Source organism: Cryptotermes secundus, unplaced genomic scaffold (assembly GCF_002891405.2).
Source record: "Cryptotermes secundus unplaced genomic scaffold, Csec_1.0 scaffold816, whole genome shotgun sequence".
Classification (NCBI taxonomy): Eukaryota; Metazoa; Arthropoda; class Insecta; order Blattodea; family Kalotermitidae; genus Cryptotermes; species Cryptotermes secundus.
In genome coordinates this window covers 1,418,217-1,436,458 of record NW_019724601.1, presented here as the reverse complement: position 1 = coordinate 1,436,458, position 18,242 = coordinate 1,418,217, and the positions used below count along the sequence as shown (strand labels likewise).

The 18,242-nt window shown below is 34.3% G+C and overlaps 1 protein-coding gene across 27 annotated transcripts in view; it reads left to right on the top strand.

Annotated features, from left to right (window-relative positions):
• LOC111862456 (longitudinals lacking protein) overlaps positions 1 to 18,242 on the top strand; it is a 595,591-nt gene that overhangs the window by 204,873 nt on the left and 372,476 nt on the right. The window contains exon 5 of one of the 27 annotated variants that reach the window (XM_023847866.2): positions 14,239 to 17,490. The exons of the other annotated variants lie outside the window; for them this stretch is intronic. Coding sequence (XP_023703634.1) covers positions 14,239 to 14,837 — 599 coding nt within the window. The 3' untranslated portion in view covers positions 14,838 to 17,490. Of the gene's footprint in view, positions 1 to 14,238; positions 17,491 to 18,242 lie in introns of those variants that run through there. 27 annotated transcript variants of the gene reach the window in all.

The window sequence follows — 18,242 nt, the reverse complement described above, 5'->3', positions numbered from 1 at the left end:
GGACAGCATCGATTCAATCTGTGACTTCCAATTCAGGGTCTTATCAATTTCAATGCCCAAGAATTTAACGTGGGTTTCCTGATGCAATATCTCATCATTAAACTTTAAATGTATAGACATATTATCTCGATTAGTTGTATCAAATTTTACCACTTTAGTTTTCTTCAGATTTAGAGACAGGCCATTAACTGCAAACCAACGGCTTAAAGAATTCAACACTAAGTTAGACCTTACTTGGATTTCATCAATATCAATACCAGACACTACTATGCTTGTATCGTCTGCATACAACAATAACCTATCATCAGTATTTAATGCTGATGACAGGTCATTGATATAAGCTGTCAGATATAGCAAACTTTTGTAAAGGTTGAAATTATTGACATTGGCACTTGTAGGGTTAATTTTGTATGTATGTTGAATTATTATTGCACACAAAAGGAATAGTATTCATGATTTTCCATAGTTACCATGTTAGTACTTGTGTGCATAAAATGAAATAGCATGGAAAATAAGTAGTCATGTTTATAATTCATTTAGCCAAATTTCATATAACCAGCCTAGTTTCAATTACCTTCTTAAACTTGTCAAACACCCAAAAACTTTCCGGTAAAGATATTCTTAAAAAATCATAAGCACAGACATTATTAGACATTATTTGTGTGTGCACCAACATAGCTGCAGTGCAAACTTTTGAGATGGGGAACAACAGTGGTATTATTTACTGCAATATCCTGATAGGTTTTATGGAGGTGCTTCTATAGATCTCTGAAGAATATACAGTTTTAATGAAGTTTTTTCACTTCCAAAAATAGAAAGTAAAAACTTTATAACTGCTAAAAGGATTTTCATATGACAATAATTAATGAAATCTTGTACCTGGACACACAAAATGTCTGTTCAGAGGTTGTAATTACTGAGTGAAAATTTTGTATAAAATGTCTTTTTGTGTGTTTAAAAGTTACAGCATAATAATGATGCTTATTTGATACTTATTAATATGTAACTGTTGTCATGGTCAGTAAAACATAACAATATGAAGTTACATGCAAGAATATCAGAGATATGCAGAAGAAAATTTAATGCGTTGTGACACATGCTAAGTAATGCATGTAGAATGTATATAATTGTAAGCACCTAGAAAGAAACAGTCTTTATGAATTCTTAGAATAGTGAATGACTGTAACTATGTGTTTAACTGAAATGTATTGCAAAATACATGGTTTATGATATAAATAGCTTTAAATTGTTTCCTGGTTATCATTTAAATACTGTTACTGCATTCAAATTTACATTGTAGCTTTGCATGTATGTTCTGAAATGTATATATGATTGTAAGAACCTAACAGTGACATTCTGGATTTGCATACGGTAGGTGGTCATTTTGAATTTGACCAGGACATCAGCTATTTTGACTGAGATCCTTCATGGTTTTATACAGTCCCTCCAGACATATGCCAGGATAATGCGTTCCTTAGCTTATGGTCACTTCCTTCAAGTCATTTCCAAAACATTATTTGTCTGTTATCCTACCATTCCATGCTACATAGACTAGATCCTATCAGCATTGTAAAATATCTCTCCCCCTGAATAGTGAATGTATGGATTAAGCTTATCCACAGTTTGACAAAGAATTAAAGATCGTATTGCATGTTTTTTTTAAATATACAATCTCTCTATTTTATGGAGAGCCATACTTAACCTCCAGGACCAAGTTAACAACATACTAGATGTTTGTGACTGCTTATCCAGTTATATTTGTCTGCTATTTCTGTGCCTGCCACCCAATTCTTTACTGCCCTACTTGAAATCATTGTATCCTTACACTGTCTCAGCAATTAATTTAAAGGTTTTAATACGTTTATTATAGAGGGGGCATTTAATTTTACAAAGTTCTGCTGAATTACCTTTAGCAAAGGATTAAGTACATATTCTTTGTAACAAGAGACTCAGTTGGTGTGGTACATAGTAAACATGTTCAGTATGTTAACATTATACTTTATGTCTGCAGTATATAATAGTTCACTGATGTCATGCTGAGCATTACAGTGCAAAATAAAGTAACTAATTAAATGGAGCAGAGTTCTTCTTGAGGGATTGATTATTACTCAGCTGGCCAGGAAATTCCTTCCTTTTATGGAACATGAGCCCAGAAGAGCTCGCCACTGGACTCTATCTTGAGCCAGTTGAATCCAGTCCATATCCTCACATTTTGTTTCTTCTATTTCTTTAAGATCAGTTTTAATATTATCATCTCTTCTATGCTTAGACTTCCAAAATATTCTCCTGTCTTGAAATTACCTGACTAAAATTTTATAAGCATTTCTCATATCCCACATATGTGCTAAATGTGACTTTGAAGATATATTCATATTCATATTCATATTCATATTTATTTCAAGTTCAGTTGATCCATACATGAGTTGAAAGTACAAACTGTTGGATATAGAACGTGTCACAAAGTAAATACTAGTCTAAGTTCCCAATCATTGGAACAGAGTCAAAATACCCGATAAGAACGATATATGATACAGTACACACATTATTAAAATTTCATTTAAATACAATAAGATAAAACCATAAATTAAAAGTACCAGTAACATATGTATTCAACAATGACTTTAACATGAAGTATAAAAAAAAAAAAAAAAACTAATTACCCTGAGGAAAGTGTCACAACCATCACTTAAAAACTACAGTATACCAAAGAAACAACCTATGACCACACTTCACATCCAACAAATTGGTTATACCAACCACTGGTCTATACAATACATTCCCAGAATCATGATGCATAACAATAGTACTGTAAACCGTCCTACATGTACCAGCCCCACCAATCAGCCCACAATGCATACAACAAAATGTAATAAGACATCCCACTTCCTAGTATGCCTTCTATACAGGACTTCAATATGCAAAGGGGTGAAAATCACCCCATTCACCCATCAAATAACTCCCGTAGTGAGTAATAGGATTTCTCCAAAAGATATCTCTTTAAAGCTAATTTAAACTGTTTCTTCTTGTTTACTAGATCCTTTAATGAGGATGGAAGCAGATTGTAAGTCTTAATGCCCATATAATAAACCCCTTTTTGATAGCTGGATAACCTTGCTTGTGGCAACTTCAAATTGTTTTTACTTCTAATGTTTATACTATGTAGATCAGTGTTGGTTTTAAATAACTCAATGTTATCTATTACAAAAATTAATAACGAGAATATGAGTTGAGAATAAAACGGTAAAATGTTCAAATCCTTAAATAAATTTCTACAAGAGTCTCTTTTCTTAGAATTAGTAATAATTCTAATTACCCTTTTTTGAAGCCTAAATATATCACCACTATGAGAAGAGGTTCCCCAAAAGATTATTCCATAAGTCATAATGCTATGAAAATACGCGAAATAAATCCTCTTTAGTGATTCGGGTGATACAAAGGGTTTAAGTGTCATAATTGCATATGTTGCTTTACATAATTTAACCTTGAGATCCTGAATATGTTTTTTCCAGGATAGGACACTATCGATAGTAATACCCAAAAATTTAGTCTCCATACAATTGACAATATATTTATTATTATAACTGATGTTTATCGGAATTTCTGGAGTATTAGTCGTTTTGAATTGTATATATTGGGTTTTATCAAAATTCAATACTAGAAGATTGGTACTGAACCACTTATTTATTTGATCAAATACTAAGATAAGGTCTTCTTTGAAATTTATAGAATTAGGGTTGTTGACAATAATACTTGTATCATCAGCGAAGAGAATTGGATAAGAGGACATATTTACCACATAAGGAAGATCATTAATATATAACAAAAAAAGCAGCGGTCCAAGAATTGACCCCTGCGGAACACCGTGTTTGATCTTACCCCACTCTGAGGTCCTCTTAACTTTTACAGAGTTCTCTTCAATAAGGACTCTTTGATATCTGTCTTTAAGATATGATTTCATTAACAAGTTAGCACTTCCAGTAATCCCATAAAATTCTAATTTCTTCAATAATATATCGTGATTAACACTGTCGAATGCCTTTTCTAAATCACAGAATATACCTCCCACCACAGACTTGCTGTTCCATGCTTGTAGAATGTACTTTAATAAAGTAAATATGGCTTTCTGAGTGGAGGAATTACTTCTAAACCCAAATTGATCTGTAGATAATATATTATTATTAACGACATGTTCTAATAATCTTGCTAGTATAACTTTCTCAAATATTTTTGAGAAGGATGTCAATAGTGAAATTGGTCTATAGTTCTTAATATCTTTTTTATCACCCTTCTTATAAATTGGTTTTATTATGGAATATTTCAATCGAGATGGAAATTTACCTGATAAGATTACTCTGTTGCAAATATAATTTAATGGGGCAACAATATATGGAGAGCTTATTTTTAGTATTTTGAGGGAGATTTCATCGTATCCAGATGAATTTTTAGGTTTGAGATCTTTGATTATTTTTGCAATCTCCTTAGTCGATGTCCGTTTCAGATCTAGTTTTGGAAAAGGTTTCTTAAAGGCTTTGAAAAGGTAGTCCATACAGTTCTTATCAGGAATATCATTCCTATTTATATTAGATCTTATTTTATCTACTACAGAGAGAAAATAATTCTGGAAAACATCAGCTATATCACTGCGCTTTTCTCTTGGAGTCTCTGAATTATATGCATCTATGAATTGCAATAATCTATTGTCTGATTTTTTCCCTGTTATGGTTTTAACAATTTTCCACGCCATTACCATTTTATTACTTGAATTAGTTATTAGTCTATCATAATTAAGTTTTTTTGCTGCTTTTATTACCTCTGTTAAAGTTCTACAGTATAAATTATAATGCTTCTTAGAAGCATGAACACTTTTTTAATATACATAATGTGGTATGGTTTTTACCCTTACATTCTTAAACAGAGGCATGTTTTGTGTTACAAACAGCTGTTTCACCAAATTTGCAGTGTAGTATAGCATTAAAAACATGTAACATATGCAAGTTATTGACATACGTTGAGTTTTGAAGGTGAAAAACAATATATGTGTATGATGCTGACATGAATACCTTGATGTTCAAACTGTTACATTTGATTTAATATTACCTTTTACATAGACATTTTTCTTTGCTTACAGTGAGGGAATTAGTCAGAAAAACAAAGCATACTTATTGGATTTGAGGTTCTCATTGCAGTGACTACAAAGAGTACTATCTTTTGGAGTATAATGTCATGTACAAGTAGTATGTAGTGTGTTAGAAGTTTACCAGCAGTTTGGGGGAATATACTACCTCCATCTTCAAAGATAAATAGTAAACAAAGAAAGCAAGCGGCAAAAAGCAAGCAGTAACCAGAGTAGCAACACTGTGCTTGCTCCTTGCTGTATGGCATTACATTCCAGAACTTAGTACCCTTCATAGTTATCACCCTGGGAACCTCAAATCCAACATGAGTTTTCTTATTAAATATTGTGTCGGACCATCGTATTGTGTAAATTAAGAAGCATGGAGGTCCATCAATACGACATGGTCATTAATTAGTGAATTGTATACATCATTCATTTTCTGCATGTTTTGGCTTAGTTAGCCATTGTCAGGCTAATTCTCCATTCAGTGTCCACATAATATTAGCCAGTGCTTTGTAATAACAGTCAAGTGTATACAGAATTAACTTGATTTTGGCCAACTAAGCCAAAACCTAGTGAAACAAATGGATGTATACAATTAAGTAATTATACAGGGTGTTTCACGACTTTAGGGCATAACTGCAGGAGGCGATTTCGTAGGTCTTTGTGATCAAAAAAGTTCATATAAACATGTGTCCGATTTTGGACGGTTACGGAATTATGACCATTTTAAACTCAGAATAGAAGGAAAAGATTACTGACAATAAACGGAACAAAATTATAAACCAGCATAATACTTGATACATTTAAAGTATGAATGTAAAGTTAACTTCGTGAAATTACCTTTAATTTGAATTTATTGGTGCTTAAAGCTGATTTTCGAAAATGCCACTGCCGGCCGCAACACAGGATGCCACTTGGTTGTGAACCGTGCCGGACATACCAGCCCACCCCGCCTTATGTAGCTCTCAAGTGTCGAGATAACGAGAACGCTCTGTCTATAGCTGGCTAAAGATAGCGACCTGCCAGCTGACAGATGCGGTTCACACAAGGGCGTGTACTGGAATGAAAAAACGGTCATAACTCCGTAACCGTCCAAAATCGGACACATGTTTATATGAACTTTTTTGATCACAAAGACCTAGGAAATCACCTCCTGCAGTTATGCCCTAAAGTCGTGAAACACTCTGTATACATATCATGTTGTGTTGGCTCTTCCAGATAGATTCTGGCACAGTACTTTCAACAGTGTTTCTGAGCCTTTTTTCATTTGATTACTTCGTAGACCCAAGTTAAACTTCATGTACTCTTCTTTAGTGGAAGCTTAATTTTTATCTCTGATTACACATTATCACAACATTCAAATAAGCAAACCTGATATTATTCCATGCACAGAAAATATTGTACAATAGAAGGTTGTCAGAACTTTCTTTTATACCGTTTTACCTTGTGTTTTACAATGTATGATACATGTATCATGTATCCTCATCTCAAGCATCAAGAACCAGTGCCTTGAAATACAGAATTAGGTCTGTTTCCTTTCAGGTCCTTATAGCTTATGCTTCATATTCATTGTATAATTTTTCATTGAACACTACATAACCTCTTCGGTTCATGGCATCATCAAATAAACAAGTAACAACAATAATGACAGCAGCAACAACAGTGACAACAGCAGTGACAGCAACAACAATAGCAACTCCATGGAACAGAACTCTTTGTGAGAACCTAATTGTTGCTCAACTAGTCAGGAAATTCCAAGGAACTTATGGAAACCTGCCACGTCCCTGTCCTTCACTAGATGAATTGAGTCCATACCCTCCCAATGTATTTTTAAGATATGTTTTAATATGCTGTTATCTACGCTGTCTATGTTGTCTATCATGTGGTCTCCTTCCATTAGGTTTTGCTGCCAAAACTTTTACTTTAAAGTACACAAGTCTTCTGTGAACTTCTGAAACAGTTGCTTACATTTCTCTAGATACATGTTTTAAATATATTTTACTGGAAGTGAAGTGTGTTAAGTCTTCCATAAAGTTCATGTTGTGAATCAAATTTTTAATATCTTTCCAAATATTTGTTACCTGTTGGTTTCTATTCTGGTAAGTTCTTGTCTCACTGTACCATTTTGTGTATAGTTTTAATGTTAGCACTGAATTGTCAAATTGTTTCTGACCAATTAAAGTGTTTGGTTTGTTACAGATGGAAGTATAAGATGGCAGGAACAAGTGTCATTTTTAAACACAAAAGACCATACTTCAGGAATGTTTACATCTCTTGCTGACAATATTGGATGGTCAAAAGGAACATTGGGAATTAACTTTGAACTTTCTAATTCTCCTGCTAAACTTTTGTCGCCTTCAGTCAGTGTGCATGATGCTTGGCGCTATTCCAGTATGAAGACTCTAGGCCCATTCCTGTGTGTTTCTTGTGGTCGTCATTATCGCAGACGGAAGGCTCTAATGGCGCACGTGAAATATGAATGTGGTAAGGCACCACAGTTTCAGTGCCCTTATTGTTCTTGCAGGTTTACGCAAAACAGTAGCCTTAGGGTCCATGTGAGAAGAAAGCACCCATCATTTTGGAATAACTGAATATTCGGCTATCATACATATTGAGTCTTAATGTTTGAGGCTCTGTAATTACCATATATGTGAACATGACCATTTTCATGGTGTGTTCTGGTGGATTACTTTTGTCTGAAAGGCGGTAAGCAGGTAGAACATTTTTAATTTTTTTATATCTCATTAAATATTCAATTTATGTTTCAAAGGCACAATCTCTGTGTTACACTCTACAGGAAATTCATTATTTTGAAAATCAGGAATCTGTAAAGACAGAATAGAACAAACTTGTGAATTGTCTTGAGATTTCAGGTTCTTGTGCTGATTATGAAGATTGTAGTCTTCTGTGATGTCACATCTTATAGTTTGATTGAAAGATATCAACATGTCAGAGTAACCTACTGCCTTTATCTTCAGAATGTACCTTCACTACTCACTCTCCTTCTTCCTGTGCATCATTTTTTCTCCTTAGTGTCTACCCTTACAAAACAGCCCACTTTAACGGTCCCTGGTGGCTCACTTACAGTCCGGAGCCCTGGTATTCTGTTCCCCGTATTCATACCACTTTTTGAAGGATTTTGTGTTCTGGGATATACTTGCCTTGAAGTCCATTTAAAGTCAGCTGGCATTTGGAGGATCATGTCATTCCTGCTTGCCACCTGCTTCACGATGGTTTCTTGCTTGGCCTATTCTTTGGCTGTGAAGGTGGAAATTGACTTTCAGCTGACTACATGGCATATCCCACAAGGTAGAACTCTTCGTAACCATGTCTGTGAGAACCACAAATCCTACATACCATTCTTTTCATGCATATCCTACACTTTTACCTTGAAGATGGGGGCAGCATATGCATCTTAAGCATTGGTACATATCTGCCAAAGTACACTTTGTTGTTTCTCACAAGAGAATAATTTTGATACTCATCTACATGAGAATCTCTGGCAGAAACACAATCTTCATTTTCAACAGTTTTGTATAATTTATCATTATATCTCTGAACTAAATTAATTCAGTGTGATGGGAACCAAGTATCTGATGACAGGAATGGTACCAACTCCCAGGTGTTATCTATATTAAATATACTTCAGACAATGGATTATTTACAGGCTAACTGCAGTGCAATAAATTCATTCACCAATAAACATTGTCTCATACCAACTGTGCTACATCCAGCAATCTTGATGAATGCATGAAGAAGGTTACTTTAGGAAATATATGTTTTTAAGTGATACACACATAATTATTATTGGTGCAGTAGAAATGCCATATTGAAGGTGTCTGTAACATTACAGGCTGATCAACTTAAATACTCTTAACATATTAAAGTTTGTATGAATGACAGTTAAATCAGCTTGCTTGGAACTGACTTGTTATAATGAATTTAAGTGGCATGGCAGAGAATTAATGTTATTTGGAGACATATTTTTGGTAAAGATTTAACAGTGGCTGTAGAATTTAAGAAATTATGGCCCATGATACCAATATAATTCTTTGAGTGACATGTTTTCTTTTCTGTAATGACAACAGCCCTGCAATGGGCTCTCATCATAGTTTCGTTCTAAGAGATATGTGCTACAGGATAAAAAAGTTTGTCACCATGCCATCTTGCTGTGGACAGAATGTTTAGTAGTTACATGGAAAGGGCTAAGAATCAACTGTTTTCTCTGTGAAACTGATGTCCAGTATTGTTGCTGTGAATTAGTTACTGTATAGACATCTTTTACTATGCATGTTAATAAAATTAAAAATAAAATTTTTATAGCATTGTGTTTTTCTGTATTTAGTAGTACAACATTGTCCTTGAGAGTGAATTTGATTAGAAAAATCTTTTTTGTTGTTGCTTGTACTTACGTATTTTTATGGGCTAATCTGTTTTTGTTTTGCTGTTTTCCTAAACCTTATTTATCGTACAGAATATAATTATTCTAAACTTTCTGAAGGATATTTGTGATGAAGTTGTGAAGGTTCTGATGACAGTGATTATGAAGAATGCTGTCTTCTGAATGCAGTCTTGTAGACAGCACTGTTATGTAGGAACCTACTTTCTGTTCTCTTCTACCATGAAGATGGAGGCAGTAGGTTCCTTCAAAATGCTGATGAATATCTACCAGTCTGTGTGGCATCACATGCAAGATAACATAGTCTTTATTATCTCTTCTGTTAGATCTGTTAAATAACATTTTTTTGTTTCTTTCTTTCCAAGTTTGGAAGATGAATGACTCTAGTATTTGGCACTCACTCTTGTATGAATATAATGAGTCCTTGATGAGTCCCTGTGATTCCTTATGAGGAAACGATCAGACTTTGGAAGCTTCTGGTCTCAGACTTATGAACATGTAAGAAACTTCAAAGTAAGTTGTCAACTAAATGCAGAATCTGGAAATGATTTGACCAAGAATCTTATTTCCACTTTCAATTCTTTTCAGATCTCACCATGGAAGAACTGAAGTGAAAATTTATTGTATATAAAAGGCAAATGCTTGTTCTATTGTTATGTATGTTACTAGCCAGCGTTGGTAGGAGCACAAATAGGTGCAGAATATGGCATTGAAAAAGTGGAAAGTATCCTTGAGTTAGTGTTGCAGTATCAGCATTTGCTGATGAAAATTAATAGCATACTTCTAGATAACATTGATTAGTCCATATTTTTATTCTGTCAAGTTTAGTATCTTTGTGTAATTGTAGGTGTCTTTCCAGAACTTGTCAACTTACTGAGATTCATTATTATTGTTGATGTTTGGTGTAATGGGCAAAAAGAAGTATTATATGCACATAAATTGTTTTTTTCAGCCGATTGTATGCTCCCCATTAAACAAAGATATTGATACCTATAGCAACATCCCCTTGAAATTTCAACAAGTAGTATGTCAGTATATTAAACTTGCTTCTTCTGTTTAAGGGTATTCATGGGTCATGTAGTGTAATTAATTATGTTACTTGCATTGTATTTCTCTTTGTTCCAGGCATCAGTAGTTCATGGTCAGTGCAAGATACATTATTTGGAAATGTTTCTGCACCTTGGGTGGACCTAACAGAAGGTTACCAGTCCTCATCAGGAAGTGTTGGCCCTTTCAAATGTACACAATGTGGCCGCCAATATCGATGGAAGAAGACATTAGTATCTCACTTGAGGCATGAATGTGGCATGGCACCTCAGTTCAAGTGCCCGTACTGCCCAATGCAAACAAAACAGAACAGTAACCTAAAAAACCATATACGGCATAAGCACCCTGATGCATCAGTACTTAGGGGGACTGAGAGAAGGATGAACCTGTTTTAAATCTGTGAGTGGCAGTCTGATAATTTTCCAGAACCTGTGGCTGTTCTGAATACACAACTCTCAAATTGTCATTGGTTTATTATAATCAGATATGAGTTTCTCATAGCAGTGACCGTGAAGATCACAGTTCTCTATGATGTGACACCATGTAGTAGAAATTCACTGTCATTTCAGAGGAATATACTGCCTCCATCTTCAGGGTTGAAGAGTAACCCAAGAAAATAACCGGCAAGAAGTATGCAGCAGGTAGGGCTGTACTTGCTGGTTACATTGAGTAATCTGATTATCTTTCAGAAAGGACCATATTACTTTGGTATTAAGGCTTATAACCACCTGCCATCCAGAATCAAGAGTATGAGTAATGATGTGAAACTATTTAAACTGAGGCTAAAAAGATTTTTTCTTTCAAATTCTTTTTATTCCTTAGAGGAATATTTTAACCATGTATGTAATTAAAATTGGTAATTGTACCCCTGATATGTTAATTTTATATCATTACCTAAGTATTTTCTATCAAGTATTTTCTATCAATTATTGTTTTATAATTTTGATCATTTTATGCATTGTACATTAATATAAATCTTTTAACTGTCTTAATGACAAAAGTATGTAAGTTTTTGTATTTTCCGTATTTTAATCTATTAGCTTGTGACAAAATCCATATCCACAGGTCAGCTGTACCATAAGGATCAACGGATTGTATAAATGTAAATAAATAAATAAATAATAAATGAAAAAACTGCTGAATCCTCAGAAGATAGCTGAATATATTTTGACAGTCAGAACTATTCCAAGTAACATTGTTTTTCAGTTGAGATTTTATTTTATATTTTGTAAGACAGAAATTTCTTTTATCTACTGCCTCTGGGAGACAGGAAGAAAATAACTGTGAAAAATTTTGTTACGTTGCATTGGTTTCAAAATGTTTTTTTGTAATATATATAGGTACTTGTGAATACAATTATCATCCCCTCTCACGATTCCTCCTGCATGTATCTACCGACCTTAAGGAGTAACGTCTTCTTCAATGTGGTACTGAGTAGTCTGGTAGATTTGTACCAAGGTTTTAGAGGAACTGGCTGCTCCATCTATAGTGTATGCACACATCAGACTGCTCAGCATCACATCTGAGAAGGCAGTGATCTTCATAGCCACTGTTATGAGAACTTAAAATTCTACCAGTCTGTTTTATGGAACCATTCACATTTTGTGGCCTGTTACTGCAATTTTTTTAGAGACAGAGAAATGGACTTTGCCCCAACTTCTCCATTATGATTGTGGCATTGGAATGAATAGTTCATGGCTCCAGTGTATGTGAATTAAATATAAAATAATTTTAGGCTGCATTTCTTTGTGGTTATTTGTGTGAGGATTACAACAGGAACACCAGCTGAAATCTGGGCAATCCTTTTGTTCTGTATGTAATGTTTTCTGTTTTTATTATTTATCTTATGAAATGAACAGTGTGTGCAAAAGTACAGTACTTGTATATCTAATATACATGATAATGTAACCTTGCCATTGGTTCTCTATTTCCTGTGTATGACATCACATAGAGAACAGCTAAAGATATCATGATGTTTGTACTCTTGCTGACATTTGCAGAAAGTATGTCTATGAAAGCAACATGCAAGTCTTTCAGCAGCATTTCTTGATGCATTTACACTCCTCATTCCCAGTCTTTCTTCTTAATTATGTTATACTTCAATTTCTTAATGTGAGAGTGTTCCTGCTGTATAGTATTGATTTACTATATATTGTGATATTGATGAGGGAAGTAACCATATCCTGCATGAGTAATGGTTGCTTCTGCTTGTTATGAAATAAAGCATACCATGCATGATCAGTTAAAACGTTAATTGTAATTGTAATAAAGTGCATGACCTCCATAATAACATCCATTTTATGTAAAATACTATCTGGGTATATTACAGATGGGGTAAATCTGTGATGGACATGTTTCGGAATAGTCACTGATACTCGTATATGGATGTCCCACATAAAAACAGACACAATTTTTTGGTAGTGAATTATATTACATAACTAATTGAGTAACTAAGTAAGTAACTAACTAACTAACCAATTAACCAACCAACCAACCAACCAACCAACCATCTAACTTACTGAGTAATTAACTAACCAGTCAACCAACTAATTATCTAACTAATTAACAAAAAACTTCCATTTGAACAGAGTTTATAAATATGAAGCCTATGGCTTTGTAAAAGAATTTGTTCCAATTGTGTGACTGAGCAGATTGTAGTGGCAACACTGGATGAACATTGTATTTCAGAGATGCCCACTTGGCATCTCAGCCAGATTACAAGCTGACCTGGCTGATGTGTTTCATAGTTTTCCTCAGCCTTTTCAGAGGAGTGCCCTGAAATGTGTTTTTTTTTTCCTTATATTCTCATTGCTAATAATCATAATCCCATCTCATTCAGCTGAACATCTCTAAATTTGAAACAGCATTGTTACATAACCCAGAAACCTGTCCATTAACCTTAAGAAAAATTGAATTCCTCTTAAGGAATAAACATTCTGATCTTGCTTTACAGGAAACACTATCTTCATTACAGAGACCAACCAATTAACACTGTATAGGGAAATAATTGCTGTTTACTGTGAGGATTATATGAAGTACATATATACATTCTGGACCAAATGCAAAGGTGTTTTAGCGTTTAAGCAAGTAGTACACATAAAATACTACGATATAAATGGTTAATACCTAGTGCTCTTCTGTAAGTGGCATGCTTCATCTGTGAGGTTGGAAAGGTGGAAGATGTCAGCCTTATGACCAAGCGGTTTATGACTTTCGTTATGCCATGACTGAGGTTTATTATTGGTAGACAAATTGGTTGCGTGAGTACTTTGATCTATACAGCAGAGTTATATTGCCATAATTGTATGCAGTATTACATATCCATTGAGCTAATGTTATTGAGTGTGTGGAGTACATAATGTACTTGTGCACAACATTGCATGTTACGGCATAATGGAGTGTGTACTTGACATTGAGACAAAAGTTTTGTTATTGTTTTTTATGTTCTGTCTTAGAGAAAGCATATTGATAAATTCATTAAAATAAATGCATTATTAATATTATTAACCTTCTCAGTGTTAATTAATAAAATTAGTTGTCTATTGATTCATGTTCTCTGCCATGGAGAAGTATCAGCTTCAGTAGCAAGAGGAGTATGTCTTAGAGCATTTGAACTTGGGAACAGTTGTTTTAATTTGGTTTTCTTATTAACCAAGAGCTCTTAATGTTACAGGGGCTTGGGGCGGCATTCAATCAGCTTGTGACTTCTCCTCATTGGCCCTCAGTAGCTTAACTGCAGACAGCGCATCACAGGACAGAACTGCCCCAGCACATCACACTTCTGCTAATTTACAGATACCAGAATCCACTTCTAAAAACGTTTTTCATTCTGGCCTCAGACCAAGCAGTCACCAACGTAACCAGCCAACTTTGTCTGGCACTTTGTTGAAAGCAGGTGTAAAAATGCCTGTAAATATTCTGGAAGATTTCCCTAAGAATGTCACTGATACATCAAGCATTAAAACTCATATTGAACGTCTGTTACAACCTGTGAAACATGGCATGATGATGACCAAGTCATCACCGAATCAGACATCTCCTGACCTCCGTTCGAGAGGAAGAGGCATGCATCACTTTTCTACTTCTGAAGGCCCTGGTGTTTTCTCGTGCAAAACTTGTGGTAAAGTGTATCGATGGAAGAGGACACTGCTGTACCATGTTCGTTTTGAATGTGGAAAGGAACCAATGTTTCAGTGTCCCTACTGTCCACTGCGATCTAAACGCAAGGGCAACATCTCAGCACATATTAAGTACCTTCATAGGAAACCTTAAGTACCTTCATCAGAAACCTCAGTGATAATTATTTTAGAAAATAATTTTATTGTTTTTTTACACAGTTGCCAAATATTGTCTTGTATACTTACATTGTTTATACCTTAGCATGTATATTCTTTAAAACATGTGTTTGAAATTTATATCTCTTCAGGGTAGTAGTACTATTTTATTGATAAATTCAGCATTCAGAATGTTGCTTTGTAGTGGTTAGCTTTCTTGTTTCGTACTCAGGAAAGTTCTGAGTTTGACTTTTGGACTGGATACTAACTATACTGATGACAGTCTGGACTGATGTTATATGTAGGTTTCCTGATAACAAATGCTAGGACAGTTACTTTGATGATATCATTTATTTCTGCTAACTTTCAAATTCATCATTCACAGACATCATTGCTTCTTAATGCTTACTGATTGGATATGACAATGTGATTAAATAAATAAAAAAGCAAGAAGATTATGGTGTTCTGTGTTGTGGCACCATGTAGTTTGGTATGTAAATACCAATGTTTTGGAGGAAACTGTTGTATTGATAGGGTAGAAGACGAAGGCAGTAGATTTCTCCAACATGTTGGTACCTGTATACCAGGCTACATGCTAACACAACCAAGAAGACATTCATCTTCATATCCATTGCCAAGAGAACTTGGAATATCAAATACAAAAACAATGTAGTAAAGTACAGAATATAAATAATCTGTGTACAGATGCCATTATCAGCACTAATGAAGGAAATCCTGATATTTTCTTTATAAATAAAATAGAGAAGTATGCAAATACCATAGATTAGAGATGTGTGTTGTTATGAACATAATCAAAACAATATCAGTTAAAAGGAACTGGGATATGTACAGTTTTAATTTTTGAAAGGAAGGAAGGAAGAAAAATGTTGAAACTATACTGATTGGCCATTCAGGCACTATGCTTCACATATCAAAACCCAGCAAATACCAGTTAAGCATTAATTTATGTAGTTTACTGTAAAATGTAGCACCATGATGTGATAAATACAAAGTAATACTCTAATACTGTGACTGTAGAAAGTAATAATAGTATGGAATAGTATGTAGTAGTAGTATAAAAACAACAATAATAATATAATTAAATGAAATCTAAATTTGTAAGCCAATATAACATTGACATTCAGAAGAGTTTTTCTTTAATTTATTATGAAGTTCATAAATATTTGTTTAAGCAAGATATCTTACAGTAATCAGATATGTATTTGTATGTGATTAGATGTCAGTCTTTTTACATGCTGAAGTGTTTTCTTATTTTATGAAAGTAGACAGCCCAATCTGTTTCAGTGGTGTGTGATACAGTACATGAAAATCTGTGTCTGTTTTTATATTTTGTAGGTCTGACAGTCTGTAAATATTTAAAGTGACAGCTGGGCATGCTTATGGAAGGGATATTATTTTTAATATACTTAATAGGAGATTGACTATAATTAGAAAACACACAGCAGCAGTGGCCAGTCCTTATACATAAAAGTTGTCCATGTTCTTCATTAAGCATACTGTTCTGTTACCAGAAAGCCAGAGGGAGGATCCCATGTCACTCCTAGAACCAAAACAGGTACTTCATATGTGAGTCTTTTGGTGGTGGGATGAATGGTTAGAAAGCTGTAAAATTGATTGTTCAGTGATCCAAAACGAATCCTTAGATTTTCACTGCTGGAGTTTAGTGTGTGACTTAGGCTTTTGGGAGTGCACAGAATGTTAAAGCTTTTTTTAACGTTTTGGCAAACGTTTCAGTGTCATCTTCAGAGTTATTAACTCTGAAAAGATTACTGAACATTCTTCTTGGCACATTTCCAAAATATGAAGTCATAAACTTTTAAAACTGATAAGTCACTATTATTTTTTGACAGTTCAATTTCTTTTATTAATTTGGTGAGCTGAAACTGAGTTTCTTGGTACTTGGGTGTCCCAAGCAGGCCCACTGTACAGCCCCAGGCGTTAGATTAGAGAATGGACCATTAGTGGAATGATAATTGGCAGGGGAAAAATTGAAGTTCTCTGAGTAAATTGATTCCAGTTGCCACTTTTACACCTCAGATCCTGCATGGACTGTGGTGAGGTTGAATCTGGGCCTCTGTGGAAGCCAGCAGCTGACTGATTGAACTATGTCATGGCTAGAGTTGTCTTACACAGTTGAATATGATTGGAAATTTAGTTGTTGAAATTGTTAATTTCAGTTTTTTTCTGTAACTAGAAATCATCTGATGTTCTCCTGGGTTCCCGCTCAACTGTAGACAGCTTTCTTTTTTCAGTACTTTGTTAACCATTATCAGTGATCATTATAATATTTTTATCACAATAGGTAATCAGTCATATTTTGTTTTCAAATGTTTCTATGAATGTGAGATGTGTAATGATTGTGAAAGTGAAATTCCTTGTGAATTTACCTAAGTTATGCATATTACATGTAATTTTGAAAAGTTTTAGAATAAAATATTTTGTGAGATATTACCTTTTAAATTAATATCCTCCAGCGCAATTAACATAGTTCTAGTAGATGATGTGCTGTGGCAACTGAAGAAGAAGAAAAACATTTTTGGTACAGGAGTTTGGAAAGAATATACACAGAATTATTATCTGTGTAAAACATTATTGAGGGTACATTATAACTTGAACAGGTAACCTTATGGAAGGGAAATCCTGTGTGCTCAAAAAGATATCTGATTTGGTGACTTTGGTACCAGTCATATGCTGAAAACAGAGTCAGTAACTTTCTAATGAAGACATAAAGGTCTGCATTTCTTTCTGATGAAGAGACACCCTCAGAGATGTTAAAAACAGGTAATTCTTAGAAGTGGAATATTTCTCTTTTCCATCATGTTCAGACTGGCCCCCAGACCCAGTGAGTCTCCTGTTTTGTGAACACTAAGAAATAAAAATGACCAGAACAAAGTTGGCTGCTCACCTACATGTAGTGCTGAGATTTACCTCCACTTGCTTATAATACTTGATGGCATAGGAACAACTTTGGATTTATCTTGTGAAGACACAGATGAAACCTATTATGTTGTTGACTGTATATTTGGCTCTGATTTTTTCTCCTAAATACATGCTAGGTATATGCTTATTTTTTTCTGAATCAGTTGTAGAAATCATCTGTTTTAGTTGAAATTAAAAAAAGAATCATATATAGATGAAATTCTAACTGGTAATTTAATTTGAATGATGGTGGTTTAATATAATAAATAACTCTCTCCATGAATCATAGTCATTTAGGAGCTAATAGTTGCTCAGTAGGTAAAGAAATTCCCAACATTTTTACCATTTTCACAGGAGCCTGCCACTGCTCCTATTCCAAGCTAGAAGAATCCAGTCCACACTTCCCCATATTGTTTCTTTAAGTTCTGATATTAATGACCGTGGGGATCCTTTGCGCTGACCA